Below are 18,116 nucleotides of genomic sequence, written 5' to 3'. Positions count from 1 at the left end.
AGGCAAAGAGGGGCTGGGGCGGGCCCGAGCGCGTTAGCCCGTCCCGGGCTGTGGTGCGAGGCTCAGTGGCCGGACAACGGAGAGCCCGCGCAGCGGCTGGGGCTCGGGAAAAGTTGTTAGGTACAAGTGTAAAGTAATAAATAAACAAACACAAGAGTCTCCTCTTGAAGGCGGACACATGTGGCGCAATTCGCTTCCCTGCGACAGCGGGCGCCCCCCCTCCCCAGCCTCCGCCCCTCAGCGCCCCGCCACCACGGAGCGGCCCGACACGGCTGTGGGGAGACGAAAAGCCCCGGCCCGGCCCGGCCCCGCACGCCTGCCCCGCTCACCTGCCGCCCCCGGCGCGGCCCCGCTCACCTCATGGCCCAGCTCCTCAGGCACCGCCCGCTCCCCCCCACCCCCAGCGCCGGGCCGGGGAGCACAACGGCGGCGGCAGCTCCTCCCGTCCCCGCGGCGGTGCCCAGCCCCGGGGCGGCAGCGGGCGGAGCGGAATAGGGCCGGGCCGCGGGGCGGGCTGGCGGCAGGGCGGTGTTTGCTTCCCGCCCCGCGGAGAGCCGAACCGTGCCGTGAGGAGGCCGGAGGCCCTGCCACCGGAGCCCAAGGGTTTGTTCGGTAACGGCGCTATCGAGAAACTTGTTACAAGCGAAGCGTGAGCACCCCGGCCTGCGGCTTTCCGACCGCCGCCGCTGCTGTGGCCGTACGTTGTCGTCGTACTCGCAAAGATCCGCACAGCTCCCTCACCTGCACTGGTGGTAGTAAATTACTTCCAAGAAGGCATCTCACGGCGTTAAGCATTTCCTTTACACACACCGATTTTACTTCCTGATTGTGGGTCTTTACTGCAACTTGCACTCTGGCAGGGCAAGGGGTGCAGGAAGGGAGAGCATGCATACCCCAGGCCAGCTGGTGTGTGAACATGTGGCTCTTGTCCTGCCGCAGGTCATCCTTGTGGAGATGCTCCCCGTGACCACCAGATCAGTGCTGGAAAACCACGATGAGGTCCAGCTGAGCCTCCTCTTCCCAGGTGGAACGCACCCAGCTCGTCCAGTCTTGCTCCCTGTGGCATTTTCTCCATTTCCGTGCACCTCCATGGGACCTCTCCAATTTTCCAGTGCCTCTTCTGAACTGAGAAAGACCACAGCTGAGCTCAGTCCTCCAGGTAGACCAGCAAGTGGCAGGGTGGCATTATGGCCTCCTGTGATCTGTTGGTTCTGCTCCTGCTGACACAGCCCGGAGCAGAGTTTGCCTTCACAGCTGCAAGGGACGTGTCTGTTTAGATGGCAGGACACCGGCCCCTTGCTCCTCTTTCAGCAGCACTACACCGCAGCCAGTCAAAGACCCACCTAATCTAGGGCCCACTTTTAGAGAAGGTTGGACCAGATGAGCAGGGATCTAGGGACCTCTTCCACCCTACTTAGACCTTCCAGTGATCACAGTGTTGTGTGGCTTTGGGAGCTGTCCATAAGTTGAGTGTTATGTCGACTCTGTTTGAAACAAGTGTGTTTGATCGATTAATTACCATTAATTGAAATGGTGATGGTTGGCCTGAAATAATCTAGATGCACTCTGCAACATGCCTGTGAGAACTTTTCAACATGATCATCTTAAAAAAAAAAAAAAAAGCTCTGTTTAAAGTAGGTATAATTTAAATTGCCCAAGAGTGATTAAATCGCCTACCCATTAAGTCAAGTTCCACTGTTAAGTCTCTTTTAACAGTACATGTGGTCTCAGCAGTGGCCACCAGATCCAGCTAGGATTCTGGTAGGTACCTTTCTGGGGCAGTTTCAAGTCCTACTGCACCAGCCATCTCTCCGCCAGACTTTTTGTCAGAAATCGTGAAACCCACAGCAGTCAGCAGTGGGATATGCCACTGCTGCGGCTGCTACAGTTCACTGTCAAATTTATTAACCTAAACTGCCAGTGGCAGTATACGCATGCTAGCATTATTGTATGTTATGAGCTAAGGCTTGGGCAATTTGAGAGCACCAAACATCTGTGGTGGGGCTGAGGAGGACTGAGGCAACCAAAGGCAGTTTATAACTACAGTGATACTGCTATGCTGCTCAAATGCACCCTGTGTCACATCCAGCTTCTGGTTTATACCTGTAAGGACACCATGGCAGTGAGAAACCACATAGAAATGGTTCCAGTATTTTGCTAGGATAGATACCATCACACTGCTCTAAAGATGTCTCCTGCAGGAAGGCAGGACAGGAATCTCCATGCCTTCATGAACACCACGGGACTGTTGCTGTACACTGCTGCTGTTAAATACAGCATCTGTGGGCTCCCAAGGCCTTAGCCATTAAAGATGGGTAAGATGAGGTTGATTTTTAACATGTCCATACAAACAAGCACTTTCATAGGTGTATTCTTTTTATTCATTCTCTCCGCAGCTCTTGAAAACCCATGATTTCTGACAGCAGCAAACCAGCCATGAATTTTACACTCACCAGAATGCTCCTACTCTGACAGTGTGCAATGGAGAAATGCAGAGAGTTTAGGCTGGTGCAGCAATATCAAAAGGATTCCCAAACTGAATCAGGCCAGGCAGTAAGTTCCAGTGTCTTTCCCATATCTCAAGTGGGTATTGAAGTAAATATGGAGCTAAGCTGCTGAACTGGTTGTTGGAGTAATGCTCTGGCTTTTTGCAGATAAATCAATATATGGAATCATATGGATACAGTCTTGTTATAACCAGCTGCTTTGGAGAGAGCACACAAAGATAAGAAGCCTCACCGTGCATACCTGCTGCAGTTTAAGGCCTTCCCTGACAGGTACCCAGCCTGGGCCTGACTAGAATAGATACAGGCTCCACTCCTCCCTGCTACAGGCGGCCCTTCAGACACAGTTCAATGACGAAATGAACTTTGTGTCTGCTTTCTGATGGGTCTGGGAGAAAGCACCCAGAAGCCTACATGCTAGGTCCAGCACACAGCTCTGTTACAAGTTGGTTATCATCTGCAGAGATGGTTGAATATAGCAGGGAAATACATTTTTCCTCCAGTCTCATTCAAAGGACAGGCTGAAACACCTCTGCTGAACTTTTTGAAGTGGTTCAGCCCAGGGATGAGACATGGAGTGAAAAACTCAGCAACTGCAGTCAGAAAGAGCTGAAACTCACAATGCTTAGAGAGGTTGTGTATGTCCCATCCCTGGAAGTGTTCAAGGCCAGGTAGAATGGAGCTTTAAGCATGGAAGCTGCCCCTGCCCATGTCAGGGGGGTTGGAGCTACGTGATCTTTAAGGTCCATTCCAACCCAAACCATTCTGATTCTAGATTTTACTGTGCACAGTGTTGGGTGACCCTAAGTGTTGGTTCCTCACGTTAAAAGTACGACTAATCTGTGCAGAAGGCTTTGTGGCTTAGCAGAGGAGGGCAGTCCAGCCGAGTGTCACTAGTGCAGGGTGTGCAATGTGCAATAGGTGACTTCAGCGTCTTTAGACCTTTCTGCAGTGAGGTGTCCTGCCCTCTGGTGCCTGCAGTGCCGTCTGCCTCGGTCGCCTCTCCGCTCCCCGTTGCACGCACCGGCGGGAGCCGCCGGGCCACCGTGGGTGCAGAGCTGTCCACCTCACCTGCTGCCGGGGACACTGACCAGAGAACGGGTATTTGGAGGGGAAGGCGTCGGGAAGGGTCCCTGTGGGGGAGTGGTGTGACAGATGTGCTCACACTAGAGCTCACTGGGATGAGTCCCGCAGCCAGCAATGCCAGCAGTGAGGTCTGTTGCCGCACAGCCTGCCTGTCTGCTGGCATCACTCCAAACAGCTAACAGCTACACCATTACCCCAAATCTCTCTTCCCCTCCTTACTGTTGCTCACGGTTTTCCACTTCTCCAGTGACTGGCAGGATGCGGGGCGTCCCCTTCCCTGTTAACCTGCCCTCACTGGGGGCTGACTTCAAGTACAGGTCCATTGATGGAAAACCGCTAGTACAGCTTCATAGCTATATGGCCCCATAAAAACAAAAACTTGTTACAGCAGCTCTACCACAATACCCAATGCTCCAGTTGTATGCATTCTATTGAAGTAAAAATGCGGGGCATACAATTAATTATTTTTTATGATAATTTATGAATACATGTTAGTGTCACAACCTGTTTAAATAAAATAATTCAACACTTAAAGTAAATTTTCCAGCAATCAAGCACAAAGCAGAAGTGACAAGAATTAAAATATTCCAGGTTCCTCTTGGAACATTCCAAACCCAAATATTCAAGTCGACATTTGTTTGTATCTTTTCAGGAATGATCCACAGCAGTCCTCTAGGTTAATCTCCTGTTAATACATGACCAAAAAATCATTCAGTAATGAGGAATCCTTAAACCTGCCATATAGTATTCCAAAAATGAGCTGTAACATTTACAACTGTCATAATCATGACACAAAAGGTTTTTTATTTCTTTAATAATAAAATTAGCCTGATGTCAATTACCTGATTTATATAAAGTCACGACAGGAGTCTCCATCATCATGGGGAAAAAAAGCAATGCAAAATCTGTGTCCCACTTAAAACTGAGGTAAACTTCCCACTGACTGCAACGCCTAAACCAGTTTCATTTCAAGCCTTCAGTTCTGGTCATGTGCATAAAAATAAATTCTTCTTACAAACTTACAGATAGATGTAGTGAGCACCAGCTACCTTAATGCCATACACATAATACATTTTGCTGGATGCTTTGAGGAATCAATCATAAATGGAAAAAAACCCTGTTGAAATACTATCAACTTATCAAACAGAGAAAGAGTTTACACAGGAATATTCCAGTTTTGAAAAGCATCCTTGGGTGTGTTAGTCTACAACCTGTACTGTGCAACTCCAGACATTTAGTTTTAACATATTCATACCACATCAAACCCCTGAGTATTTGTTGGTGCTTACATTTCATTACTTCTATTTTTCAGCTGCCTACAGAGAGAGGTCAATACCTGACACCTTCCAGTGGAGCCTTTTCACATAAGCAATAGCTGCCCTTGTTATCAGTGGATGTCCTAGCCCAGGATGGAGGGAAAGCAGGGTCTGCCATTGAAACCACATGTATAAGTGATCCAGTGAAAAGTCTAGGCATCCCTTTTGAGAGTGTGAGATGTGGAGCAGGTCCACATCCTCTTCAGGTGTCATGCCTGACATTCCACTCAGGCTGGGATGTGGCCTGCTGGGTTAGCATGCATCTCTAACCTGCAGAGAGGAGGTAGCACAAAGCAGTCTGGGCAAGGCAGGACTTTCACCACAGCCACAGCTATCAAGGAAACAGTGTTGCTGCAATGGAGCATAGCTGTACTTTTATGAGAGGAAATGCCCCACTTGAGGAGCTGGCTCATGGACAGGTACACATGGCAGTGCAGGTGCATTTTGTCAGTCAGGTATGATATCACTGCAGTGAACCAGCAGGAAAGAATGATTACAAAGAAAACTGCATGTGTGACTCCAGCCCCTCATGAATGCTCTGGGAGTCAGAAAACTGAGGAGGATTTTGCACTGGCAGAAATTCCCAGTGGTAGACAATGCTGAACCTAAAGAGCTTCAGAAACAGCAGCTTTTGCTCTATTGCCTGCTGAGATTCCCATCCAAGTTTGTCAGGAAAAGAGATACTAACATGAGTGAAAAGAAATTGAAGTGCTGTAGTAGCTACTTTTCAAAACAGGGTAAGTATGGAAACTGTTTTCTGACAATGTTATCAAAGCATTTGCAAAGGTAACTAGGATGCTTTCTATGTCCTTCTCATGATCTTCTGGCACAGGGTGTGACAGCATTACTTTTCAACTGTAAATGTCCCAGGTTTTTTATGGATTGTATTGTGTAGAACGGGATAGAATGTCACTGACATTTATTGCCTAGGAATCTCTGTTGATTCTCACAGTCTGAAATCAGCAATATCAGCCTACGGTAAACTTACTTTAATCCTCTACTGTTGCTTAGGTTCATCCTTGAGCATGGCTAGGGCGCAATACTTGTAAGTCAATAAGAATTCATTTCTTTTAAGATATTCATCTCCTTTTACTTGATGACTTGCCTGCTTGTTACTCAGTTTCCAAATCCTCTGTGCTTACTTATTCCAATTCTAACTGGAAAGACATATGTTGAGAAGACTATTGCACAGTAACAGGTTGGTCAGTCTCCTCTTTCTCTGTGACTGGTTGGTCAGTAGCAACTGTCTCACCAGATGTCTGGGGTTCTGCATGTGTTGGCTTGGGCTCTTCTGGTGGCTGAGGCTCTTCAGCAGGTGCCTGGGGCTGATCAGATGGAGGTTTACGGCTAAATGCCTCTAAGCGGTTTTCAACAACTGTACGAACCAAGGCTGAAACAGAAAAAGACACCAATAAATATGGAGGGGGGAAAAAAAACTTAATTTGAGATTATTTTATATATTACTGACCTATAACTTCTTAAACAGGGGAAAAAATGAAATAACACTAAAAATGAAAGAACACTTGAATTAGAACAACCATCCCTGCTACTGATTTAAAAGGGTTCACCTGGATTGTTTTGTTCATTTCCTCATAGTTGTTCTTCTCTTCCAAAGCACATCAGACTGCCAGAAACAAGGACTGGCCAGGTTGTACACAGCATGATTTTTTTGGCAGTGGGAATTACTGGAACTATGGGAGTCATCGAAAGATTTTCTCTTTCTGAAAAGCAGCTGTAAACCACCTAGTCTTTATTGGTTTTGCTGCCAAGGCTTTGTAAATTTCTCTAAACACCATACCTCTCTCAATGGGTACAACAAAAAAAAAAATTAAAATCAGCACTTACTTTGATATCTATAATTTTGATTATAAAAATATAGAGGCCAACAGTGAAAGAAGAGAGGTTTAACATAGAAAATAGGACAAATAATGAAAGAGCTTCATTGTTGAATCATGGGTTGACTTTACCAAGTAAAAGAAAGAATGGTCACCTCTAAGATGACAAACAACATAGCTGCCTTCCACTGAGGGTGCTTCCTTTGTAGTTCATAGCTCTTTTACTGAACAGTGACAAATCCTTTAAGTAACAAAGTAGCTTCTTCATTCAATTGGGTTAAAAATAGATCCTTAGAGACTTTTCCTATGCTTCTGCGTAAGGGGGCAAAGAAGCCATTAACTCTCTCAGCTGAGGTTGTGTCTGCCTTTATGAATTTGAAGAATGCAATTTATGATTCCTTTTGCAGAGGTGATGTTTACTCAACAATGGATGACTGGCTATAAGCCAGGAAATACAGAGGATAAATAGCAAAACAGGGATGGCTGATATTACTTATTAGCCTGCTCCAGGTGCTTAGAACTGGTGCAGGACCATGATATCTGGTTAAAAATTAAAGAGAAAGATTTAACAGGGATATGATAGATGTTCTCATCATTAGTGCATCCTGCAGCAACATTCATCTTGGGATGTTTATTTGGTAATTGCATACAATACTTTTACTTAAAACAAGAGAAAATTCCCTTTCCACTGAAGAGCTACGTAAAGAAGTGATCCTTAAGCGTACATACCAGCATTTACATCATAGGATAAAATACCTAACAGACCAGCTGTACTAATCCAAATTATACCCTAACAACAGAAAAAAGACCCAAAGGAAAAAAAAAAAACACAAAATCACAGCTTAAGGAAAACTATAGGAATGATGATTCAATTCAAGTATAAAAAGTGGTTTGATTTAGGACCACCATGGTGAACACATATTCATCATAATGATGCGTAAGACCGAGTTTTCAGCTGCAGCCTCTGAAGACCGACTAATAAAAGAACCTGAATACTAAGCTTGAGCAAGTCCAAAAGATAGATGATATTTTAATCTATGTCAAAAGCAAGGACATAATTATTGACTGTTGAGGAAGTAAGCCCTTGTTTTGATGAAAAGTGCTGGTCACCTGACTTCTGTCAACCATAGGCTACAATTATCCTTCTCCTTTCACACAGGATAAACATATTACTCCATAGCCCAGGGAGCTTACACAAACAAGTTAGGAGACTTTCATGGTATACACATGGCTGTAAACAAGATGGGCTTTTCTGTTCTCACTGGCACAATCTGGCACGCTACAAAGAACAGCATAGCAGTAACACGTGAGAAATAACAATTCTGTACTGAAGAACTGGTGTTCTCTAACCATTCTACTCCTGCCAAATGTACTGCATCTCCCAGTATCAACACATCTCAAACAGTGTAAAGACAGTAGAGAGGACAATGCAGAATGACTGACACTTCTATTGTTTAATCTGAGAATCAATTACTTAGATGTATGTAGTAGTAGGTTTCCAACATTAAAACCCCCACAACCAACCACGACATAAAAAGCCATGGGTACTTGCTAAAATGACACCTCCTACATTAACCCACCATGACCTTGTAAACATAATATTTGTTTTTCCCCAATCAGAACAATCAAGAACATTAAGTAGCCCAGATTGCATTCCAGGATTTAGTAACTTACAGTCAAGCATTATCCTTGCTAGAACCTTCCCCTCTAGTTCTTCTTCTACTTCTGTCATCAACCATGGAAGGAATTCTGTCTCAATATCTGCAAGAATTTAGCAGGAAGAAAGAAAAATATCTTGTAATCAAAGATGAGCAACATGATCTTGGGACTGTTTTTCATTTGCTACGACCAAGGGATTAACATCCTTGCCAAAAGACACTTGCTTTGCAAGGGCTGGAAGAAATCTCTCAGGTGTTGTTTGGTTTCTTATCTCCTGCCTCTCTTACACATTGTTATGGACCCAGAGCAGAGTCCTCTGAGCTATAGTGATTTTTAAAGAGGTCTGGCACCCTTGAAGGGCAAGCACAGATGAGATACACAGTAATGCTCTAGTGAGATGAAAATAACTATCCTGAACAAGTCAGGAGAATAACATTTCCTGCCTTTCTCTCCAAAGATGTCTGGCTTCTGATCTGCTGAAAGCATTTGTTCCCTCTGACTTAAGGAGCTCTTGTTTACCCATGTATTTCTCAAATCATGCTCTTTGTATGCCATGGTCCCTAAGCCTGCCCTGTTTGCAAAATACACTGTTTCTGTGTTTACCCCATGACTCATTCTGGAGAAAGTGTAACCATTCCCAAGCTGTGGTCTCTGCAGGGCCTGTGGAAGTGAAGTGCAGCAAGGTAACCCACAAGAAATGTTGCTGATTCTAAAAGCTTGGGAGTCACTGATTTACAATTCCAAAATTATTTTCAGGGCCTAATTCTAACTAACTTCTCCCTTGCCCTGATAAGCATTAAAAAAGATTCAGTGACATACGGCTTGCTTTGCCTGTCCTATCAAAACACATTTAGTTCAGTTTGGATCTCTCTGCTCTACCAATCTTAACCACCCACTATTTCTCTCCAGTTCAAGAGCAGTCCCATTCATTATCACACTATCAGCTCCTGCTTATTCTTCACTATTGTACAGAAGACCAATAATGTTTGTGTTAAAAAATATGAATTTGGAAACTATCCATTCAACCACAAATGTAAATAAAGTCTTATGACATTATTCTAAATATAGGGCAATAAGCTATGTTTCATGGTGGTTTTGACCCTTACGTTACTTAGTTCACATGCGAAAAAAAAAAAAATACAAACCCCTTTCTACAGGGTCATAAAAAAATCCACCCTCATGAAGATTGTTGAAGACCGAGGGAATAAGATCAGCCAAGTAATGCTTAGCGAATGCCTGAGCTGCAATTTTCTCTGCAGTCTCTTTCTGTTTCTTCAGCATTTGCATGTGCTGGCGTCTGCGACGTTCCTGTCAAGGCAATAATGTGTGTAAAACTTTCAGGCCTTTAGCTGTTACTCCTTTGATCTAGACTTTGAAGAATGATCACTGTGTGAGAGTCATAAATAGCAAAGATAATCAAAAGTACAGGTACTTATGGTCTCTACCTGGTATTTGAGGCCTCTAACTTTCACAAAGCCTCATATGAAAGAGTACTTGAAAGCAAACTTGTACTCAATTTCTGGAGTACTATAATCCACAGGGACTAGAGGGAAACATGTTCCTTTGGTATATCTTTTCTGATTTTGCAGCTGGACAAATTAAGCCCTTCTCCAATATCGTAGTATCCATTAAACTCATGACTCTTTGCTTTACTATTGCAGATCAAACTGATCATTGGCCTTGAAAGGAGATGAAATTGGGTCAAGATTTCCTTAACTTTTCATCTTCCGATATTATATCCTATTTGATACAAGATTAAACTCAAAATGATCCAGGAAACATTAAAAAAAGCAATTATACAAGGCTAATGAATAGTAAGGAAGACTTGCCTTTTGTATTTCCTATTATTTATTATTATTCCTGAATTCCTACTTACTGGATAATACTAATACAGCTTAACACTTTGAGATCTTGACAGGTATGTGTGCACATTTAGTAGTGCATGTGTTGGGTGTGAAGGACCAGAGGGCGTCTCTCTCTCTTTCAAGCACTCTGACATTTAGCAGTTATTATAACGAAAAAGTCTGAGTAACAGCTGCACCAGGTACAGAGAAAAATGCTGTTAGGTTTGGCCTCTCAATCAGAGGCCTGAGTCACTGGAGCATGGCTGCTCCAAATAAACACAATAGCATGGTGCTGGTGCATGAGAGCAAATGGCAGAGTGCAGGTATAGCACCAGAATGCTTTGAGGAATATCAGACTTGACAGTACCCTTTGGGGCACAGCCAGCTTACTTCACAGCTTGTCTTTCAATACTGGAAGTGGTTTTCTCTCTTCTGACAAGCATTCAGACAGACTCTTCAGAAGTCCTACCTTCTCCTCTCTGTACCGCCTGTCCTGCTCTTCCAGGCGCTGTACTTCAGCAAGCTCTGCGTTGCGCAGCTCTGCATAGGCACGCTGATGTGCCCACAGCTGGGCCAGCTCTTCCTCCTCCATGACTTCCAGCAAAGCTTGCTCAACCGTTTTCCCAATCAGCACTTCCAGGATCGGCTTGACTTCAACGTCAAAGTCAAACAACTGAGGATGGGAGTCAGGGAAACAGACATAAATGTCTCTTGATCACAATCACTCTTAACAACTTTGCAAGGAGAAAAGGAGGATGAGCAAAGCCCCTGTGCTGAAGGCAGGGCTGAGAAATGGGGGCGGGGAGAGGTGGTGCGCAGTGTCAGGTAAGGCAAGAAGCATGAATGCGACTGGGGGCTAAGTGGGCTGGAGTGAGACACCACACACCCTACCACAGACACTGTGGGACTGCAGGGAGAAACAGAGCACTTACCTGGAGCTGTTTCCTGTGTTAAGCCCTTCTTGGGCTGGACACATTCTATAGGGAAGAGCATTTCTCAACTCTAGCTCTTATCTGAAAGCAGCAGAACCAGTGCACATGGAGAAACATCTTCCTTAATTTTGCACTTAACCTCACAGCAGACTTTGGAGAGGTTTGTTGGGTTTTGGCATGATCTGTGAGGATAAGTTCCTTTCTGTTTCTGCCCTGATTTTTGCAGCAGAAGTGTGTTTTGTATGGACGATGTGTTTTGACAGCACTTACAGACCTGACTTTCCTCCATACCTCTCCTGATAATTGCGTGGCCACATCTTTTCCCGTTTTGGCTGGTATGAAGAATGGACTGGGTGGTCTGTCCAAAAATGCATCTGTTTGACACTCTACATCAACCTCTATTACCCGGTCACTAATCTCTTCCAAATACAGTTCTAGAAACGAAAGTACAACGAATGCTGAAAGTTGGATTCCTTTTATTTTAACTCTCAACTATTTTTGATGACTCTACAGTGTGATTTATATCCAAACAGTGCCATAAAATGACTTCTATGAATTTAAAAAAAAAAAAAAGAAGACAAAAAGACACCTCAACTTAAACTCTTGACAGTAGGAGATACCCAGAGCTTAGAGAGGGATCACAGGTCAGTAATGGGAGCACCTGAAGAGCAGCACAAAGTACTTCCAGCCACTCCAGCTAATAAGCTGCCTTCTTCCGGGGCCCAACTGAAATGTCTCTATGCCAATGCAAGAAGAGTTAGTGGCGTTCACACACCTGAAGGGCCATGACCCCACTGGCATTACTGGTGATTCTATGAAAACATAGATCAGTCAAATAAGGGTGTTATAAGGGGCTACAATAGAAATTATTAGAGAAACTTCAATTCTATTATTCTACAAGTCTAACCTTAACCCTCTGTGATTCTACCAACTGTATCATGAATTTAGTAAGTGAATATAGAACAGCAAGTTTTTGTTTTCAGATTAATTAGAAAAAAGAAATAAAGTCAGCCTTTTACCTGTTTGCACCTGAACATGGTCTCTGCCTTCCACAGGCTCAGGTGTTTTTGGTCGCATTTGCTCTTTTGCACGCTTTCTAGCCAGTGCTCTTTTCCATGCTTCTTTCTGCCTTTGAATCTCAAAGGGAGTGGGTGGGGTAATCTGAGCAGGGATGAAGAATATAAAAAACATCACTTTGTACTCTAAAATGATACTAATTTCTCTCTACACAAAAAGTGGTTGTTTGATTTTAATGCTACAAATCTAGCATTTCAGATTGACTTTTCTGGGTCGTGACCCTGAATTTTCAGTTACCTTAAAGACTGTAGGGCATGAAACTAATAAGTTGTGCTAGCTGCCTAAGCACATGCCGATAGCATCTTACACTAAGAGCAATTAGTTGTTATTTGGAAGTGGATATTACACACACAACTTTGCTTTGTGAGATAAAGTATATTAAAATATCAAATTCTTGCTGACAAGTGAGAGTTTCTAGGTAAAGCTTTAAGAAGGTCAAATGGACTTCAGTTATCATATTATAAACAGTTCTGTTTGCTAGACAAAAACTATAGGTTCTTCATTGCTGATGAAGTAAGAGAAACCCATACTAACTTTTAAATTCTGTAGTCCATTTATGAATTGAAATGAACATCAGTTTCAAACTTCGTAACAGAACATATGTGAAATTCACTCTAAGAAACAGCTACTGAAAAACACAGTTATTTCCACAAAGTGGCTTTTAAAAATGCAGACTGCAATTCTTATATGATCAAATTTTCTATGTAGAAATATCCCCTGAAAATAAAGCATCACTAAAACATTTGCTACGGAATCAAGAGAAATAAAATACTTTCACCAGCATACAAACAGCTTTTGCATACAGCTGGACCATTTGCTTCTATAGTAGAATAAGTCAAACACTATTGCTATTATCATTGATGACACCTTACATATGATAACAGATTATACAGCAATGACCTGTGCCCAGGATCATTATACTAAGGGGGGGGGGGGGGAAGGGGGGGGGAAGGAAATAATCAGGTACTTAATGTGGAAAAAAAAATCAGAACTACAGAAGTTCATGTGAAACTAAGTGCTTTAAGAAAAGCTGAGTGCAGTCACATGCTAGTTTAACTGGAGAGCCTGTGGCTGTGTGAAGTATTTTAAGTAAAATCACGACCTCAGTAGTTAAAATTACTAATAAGGAAGAGCTCTCCTGCCCTACCTATTACTTTTCAACAAAGCTGTAACATGACAAACACCTACCACAGGTATGACTTCAAGGGCGTAAGTGTTGCCGCGCACCACTCTCGGGTCGTACATGAGGTTGGTGTAACGAACAGGCTCCTTTCCTCTGCAACATAAAGCGCAGACAGTCGCGCTCACAGAGCTGTAACCGGTACGCTGGTACCTCAGACCAGGTGCCGGGAGGACTCTGAAAGGCCAGACTCATGCAAATCCCCTTCAAAGTTACGGGAAGAAGGACCTGCAGGCAGGGCGGCGGGGACTCCGCCCCCCCGGGAAGGGCGGCGAGGGCACTGGGGTAAGGGCGCGGAGGGCAGGAGGGTGCAGCGGAACTTGTTCGGGGAGCGGAGGCCGCGGGGCTGCACGGCTCGACCCGCCGGACACTCACGACTCAGCGGCGTCCAGCGGCGGTCGGTACTTGGGGCGGGCGGGCAGGGTGCGAGGGAGGCTGCAGTAGCTGTAGAGGACGCCAGGAACCGCCGCCACCTCCAGGTCCCGGGAGCGCGGCATGGCGGGGGTCGGCCGGGGCATCCAGGGCGCTTGGCTGCTCACTCCCGCAACAGCCGCTCGCACCGCGGCACCCGTCCCCACGGCAACGAGAGGGCGGGGCGGGGCTAGGGCTCTGCGCATGCGCGAGGCTTCCGTGGCAGCGGTTGGTACTGTCGTTCCTCAGGCAGGTTTTCCTCACAGGGGAGCGGTAAAGGTGAGGGAGGCTCCAGGAGGACATGACTGCTCCAGAGGCACCGGGGTGCTTAGCGGAAAACAATCGCTTTAGCTGCTAACGGGCTTGCGCTTGGGGGTGCTGGGGCTCCTCCTGCGTTGAGGTAATGACGGAGTGTAACCGCGAGGTGTCAGTGTCCTTCTTCCGCCCTGCGTGGGCTACCCAGGGACTGGAAGGCTGCCGGTTAAACTGACAGTGCCTTAACTCGATCTGTACGGCCACTGGGGATCAAAAATTGGCTGGAGCACCGCACAAACCTTTTGGATGACGTGCAGTGGTATAAGTGCCGGTGTCCGGAAAAGCAGCGCCAACAGCTGCGCTCCTAATTCTGGTTTTCCATCCAAGCGTTAGCTTTGGATGCTGTAAAGGTGTCATACGATGGGAGGCAGGAGTGTGTGGTGGGCTCTGAAGTACACCGTCCCCTCCATCGTGAGCTGCCCTCCCTGTCGTGACAAATCATGAGAATGCGTTTTCAGATTCCGAGAAAAAAAAATCTGTTAAGAGAAACATGAAAGTAAATAAGGGTTACTAATACAGTGACAGCTCTTTTTTTAACCTATGTAGGGAGTGATATGCCTTGATTACTTTGGCAAGACCAAATACATAGAATAATCCATGCCCTTTGTTAAATCTTTGGTTCAACCATAATTCCCAGGTGTCCTGTTTCAGCTGTAGGAGTTATTTTTCTGCTTCCTAGTAGCTGGTGCAGAGCTGTGTTTTTAGTCTTAGAACAATGCTGATAACACACTGATGTTTTAGTCGCTGCTCAGTAGCGCTTACCCTGATCAAGGACTTTTCAGTCTCATGCTTTGCCAGTGAGGAGGGCCATGGGAAGCCGGGAGGAAGCAGAAACAGGACATCTGACCCAAGCTAGCCAAAGGGATATTCCATACCACAGCATGTCATGCCCAGGATATAAACTGGGGGGAGTCCAGAAGGCCAAGATCACTGCTCAGGTCAGGCTGGGTATCAGTTGGCAGGTGGTGAGTAATTGCATTGTGCATCACTTGTGTTTATTGTTTTCTTTTCCTTTTCCCCCTTTCAGTTTCATATTCTGTCCCGTTGTTATTTCCCTTATCATTAGTAGTAGTAGTAGTTTTATGTTATACTTTAGTTATTGGACTGTTCTTGTCTCAACCTATGGGGTTTGCATTCTTTTGATTCTCCTCCCCATCCCACCCAGATGCACAGTATGTACTGGGAAGCGAGGAATGAATCAGCCCATCTCCCATATGGCAGCTAAGAAAGGCCTGGACTACCTTCAGCTGACTTGAAAGCTGCAGAGCAAGGGCTTTGTCTCCTTCCAGGTTTGCTGTAGATCTGTTTGTGCCTTGGAGCCACAAACTGACTATTTTTTTGTTTTGTTTTCCTGAGAATCTTCTGGCATTGTACCATGCCTTATGGCTTGCTGCTTGCAATGCATTCTGTAACTACTGCATGAGACCTTGAAATACAATATAAAGGTTTCTGCAATGCTGAGACTGTGTATTCCTGGGATCTAACTTGGACGTTGATAGCACGGGAGACCTTGTACCACAGTGCATTGCATAATGTGATGCTGAGCAGGCTAGCTGTGTCCAGTTTCCACTCTTAACTTTCTGCAGTATTGCATAATTCAGTAAGGAAGGAGGTTGATAGAGCCTCCTTTGGAGGCAGGCTGCTTAATTATCAAGTAAGAACATGAAGGAGCATATTGCCTTCCCAGAGGATTGCCTTCTGTCTGGAGAGGACTATGACTGCTTTTAAATTTACAGGACTGCTTCCCTAATTTAATACTGGGTAGTTACCTAAAATTTGAGTTAAAGTTGGTTCTCCATGGTCCTGAGAACTTTAAGCTGCTGTTCTTATCCCTCTGGGCCTGCAGATAAAGGGATGGAGCTCCCAGTCTTGGAAGTAACTACTTGAGGCCAGAATGCCTTTGCCTTCAAGCAAACACACAGAATCACAGAGCAATCTGGGCTGAAAGGGTCTTGGGAGGTCTCTAGTGCAACCCCCTTGCCTAAGCAGGGACAAATTCAAAGATAGATCATATTGGTCAGGGCCTCCTGCCAGGTTTTGAAAATCTCCAGGGATGGAGATGCTTGGGATAGCCTTGAAAATCCCAGAATGCATCATGCTGCTGCTCATCAATGCCTTGATTTTAAAAGATATGTGTCAGCCTGAGAGTTTTGACATATGAGAGGCATAGAAGGAAAATAAATACCGGAGCTAAACTTGAGTCCCTATAGTGGCATCAATATTTTTTTTAAGAAGGGTTGCTAATCTTGATATATAATTGTGAATAGGAAAAAAAAAAAAAAGCAGATCCTATCACTCATGTCTGCAAACCAATATTATTAATCTTCCTTTTCTCTGTAGCAGCACAGCTTCCTCTTGACGCCCATCCTGAGCATGTGGGGTTGGGCAGGACTAGGAAACTCCAGTTCTGAGGGCCTTCACTTGTCCAACACTAGTGAATAGTAAAATCTGATTTTTGATGATTTCCAGCCAAAATTAACAATCTTGCTTCCCTCTATCACTTCACCTCTGATTCCTAGCACCATTTTCTCTATGTTCTCTTCCCTTCGTGTCCCTCACAAGCTCTGTTATTCAGTGTGACAAGCTGCCTCTCAGGGCTTGCATTCTTGCCCTAGCCAGGGTCTGGAAAGAATTATGTACAGATGAGAAAGCGCCTTAGAGGGTGGAGCAGTGCACACTTAATTTTAAACTATCATTAATTTAACTGCTAACTGGAAAATCAGTTGTTTGGTGACCTTCTTATTTAAGCACAGACTGTGTGCTGCTAATCCTTCTCCAGCCCCTTCTTACCTCTCCCTTCTTTGAACAGGGTTCTCCCAGTGCCTTCCTTTTGCACCAAGAAGCTCTCCCTTGTGTTGACGGCAGTTGTTCAACTGCACAAAACTTGGAGAGTAAGGAAGAAGACTAATCTGCTTCTGTCACCCCTTCGCTGCAGCTTCAGTGTTTGTCCATCCTGAAGTAAATTGCTTCTTATCACATCTCCGGGAGGCAGAGCAGTATCTGTGTTTTACTGCAATTAAACTGCACAGGCCAAGAACTGCACTGGGCGAAAAAGCAGACCCAGATACTGAATAACCTAACTACAAGTCTCCAGTCTCTACCTCCAGACCATCCTCCCCGATCACCTATGGAGAACTAGCAACTGCTCTGCTCTTTCACATACCCAAAGACTTCTCAAATGCCATGTCTTTTGGTGTCTGTAGCTCATGGAATGGGTGTGCATCTGCACATCGTATCAGGTAACATTGTGTGCTCCTTGGAGTACAGCAGTCTGTGGAAGTTCTTGAATGACACTGTTGTTACTTTCGCACCTCATGACCAGTTGCGCTAAAGAAAACTGGTTGGTGAGTTGTAAGCAAAGCTGTGCAAAGTGATGGAGAGACAGAATTCACACCTAGGGAGAAGAGGTGAATGAGGAAACCTTTTCCTTAGTGCATAGAGGAAATAGGGGGGCTATGCCCTACATATTATGAGGTTGAACTGCATAGCCCAAGAGTGCACAGTAAGCATGTGGAACAACAGACAAATCTCTAGTCTTTTCCATAAGAGCATCTTCTCTGATCATCTGCCTGGGAATCTGTTTGGGTTTGGCCTTAACATCTTTTAAAAATACAGTTTTATAGTTTTGGCCTGTGTGAATACTGAAGGTGCAGGGTTTGAATGTGGATGGTAGAATCTGTTAAGGAAGTTGGTGTGAGGTTTGTGGGTTGTAGGAAGGAAGAGTTTAAAGCAGCCGTTGGATCAGTTCTGTAAATAGCTGGTTGGCTAAAGAGCATGTTCTGTTTAGAAAGTGTGAAAACTGTCATAGAAACCTTTTCGTATTATTACACAGTGGAGGAAGCAGAGCTCAATGGAGTCAACCATTTTTTGAGATTTGTGAACCACTTGTTCCGACTTATGCACTCTCCCCTTGCAGAAGAACACTAAGAATTTGGAAGTGGTTTACTCAGAAGTGAG

The 18,116-nt window shown here is 44.9% G+C and overlaps 2 protein-coding genes across 8 annotated transcripts in view; both read right to left on the bottom strand.

Annotated features, from left to right (window-relative positions):
- The window catches only part of PLAGL1 (PLAG1 like zinc finger 1), a 46,393-nt gene extending 45,899 nt beyond the window's left edge, over positions 1-494 (bottom strand). For 2 of the 6 annotated variants that reach the window (XM_062640797.1, XM_062640799.1), the window contains exon 1: positions 330-446. The gene's annotated coding sequence lies outside the window, so the exon portion shown is untranslated. Of the gene's footprint in view, positions 1-329 lie in introns of all 6 variants that reach the window. The other 4 variants (XM_062640802.1, XM_062640798.1, XM_062640801.1 and 1 more) reach the window with 4 other exon arrangements.
- Positions 495-4,042: 3,548 nt separating this feature from the next.
- On the bottom strand, positions 4,043-13,986 carry RSPH3 (radial spoke head 3). 2 transcript variants are annotated; one of them, XM_062640824.1, is made up of 8 exons: positions 13,809-13,985; positions 13,442-13,529; positions 12,196-12,337; positions 11,468-11,610; positions 10,714-10,917; positions 9,546-9,708; positions 8,416-8,502; positions 4,043-6,296 (listed from the first exon to the last, which is right to left on the bottom strand). In XM_062640824.1, exons 1-8 carry the CDS (start codon positions 13,949-13,951, stop codon positions 6,088-6,090), a joined length of 1,179 nt encoding a protein of 392 aa, XP_062496808.1. In that variant the 5' UTR covers positions 13,952-13,985; the 3' UTR covers positions 4,043-6,087. The 2 variants fall into 2 exon arrangements, with proteins under 2 accessions (XP_062496808.1, XP_062496810.1); XM_062640826.1 differs by lacking the exon at positions 10,714-10,917 and having other exon boundaries at positions 5,881-6,296; positions 13,809-13,986.
- Positions 13,987-18,116: the final 4,130 nt, after the last annotated feature.

Source organism: Pezoporus occidentalis, unplaced genomic scaffold, assembly GCF_034315485.1.
Source record: "Pezoporus occidentalis ecotype Australia unplaced genomic scaffold, CSIRO_AGI_Poc_V1 ctg67, whole genome shotgun sequence".
Lineage (NCBI taxonomy): Eukaryota > Metazoa > Chordata > Aves > Psittaciformes > Psittacidae > Pezoporus > Pezoporus occidentalis.
Note: the sequence above shows the minus strand (reverse complement) of the source record. Positions and strands in the feature narration are given on the sequence as shown.

Excerpts from the sequence above, each read along its gene's own strand:
- RSPH3 (XM_062640824.1), bottom strand. The coding sequence starts at position 13,951 with ATGCCCCGGCCGACCCCCGCCATGCCGCGCTCCCGGGACCTGGAGGTG. Across the intron at positions 13,530-13,808 it reads CCGCTGGACGCCGCTGAGTC|AGGAAAGGAGCCTGTTCGTT; the intron begins GTGAGTGTCCGG and ends TTTATGTTGCAG. Across the intron at positions 8,503-9,545 it reads TTATGACCCTGTAGAAAGGG|ATATTGAGACAGAATTCCTT; the intron begins GTTTGTATTTTT and ends AAATTCTTGCAG.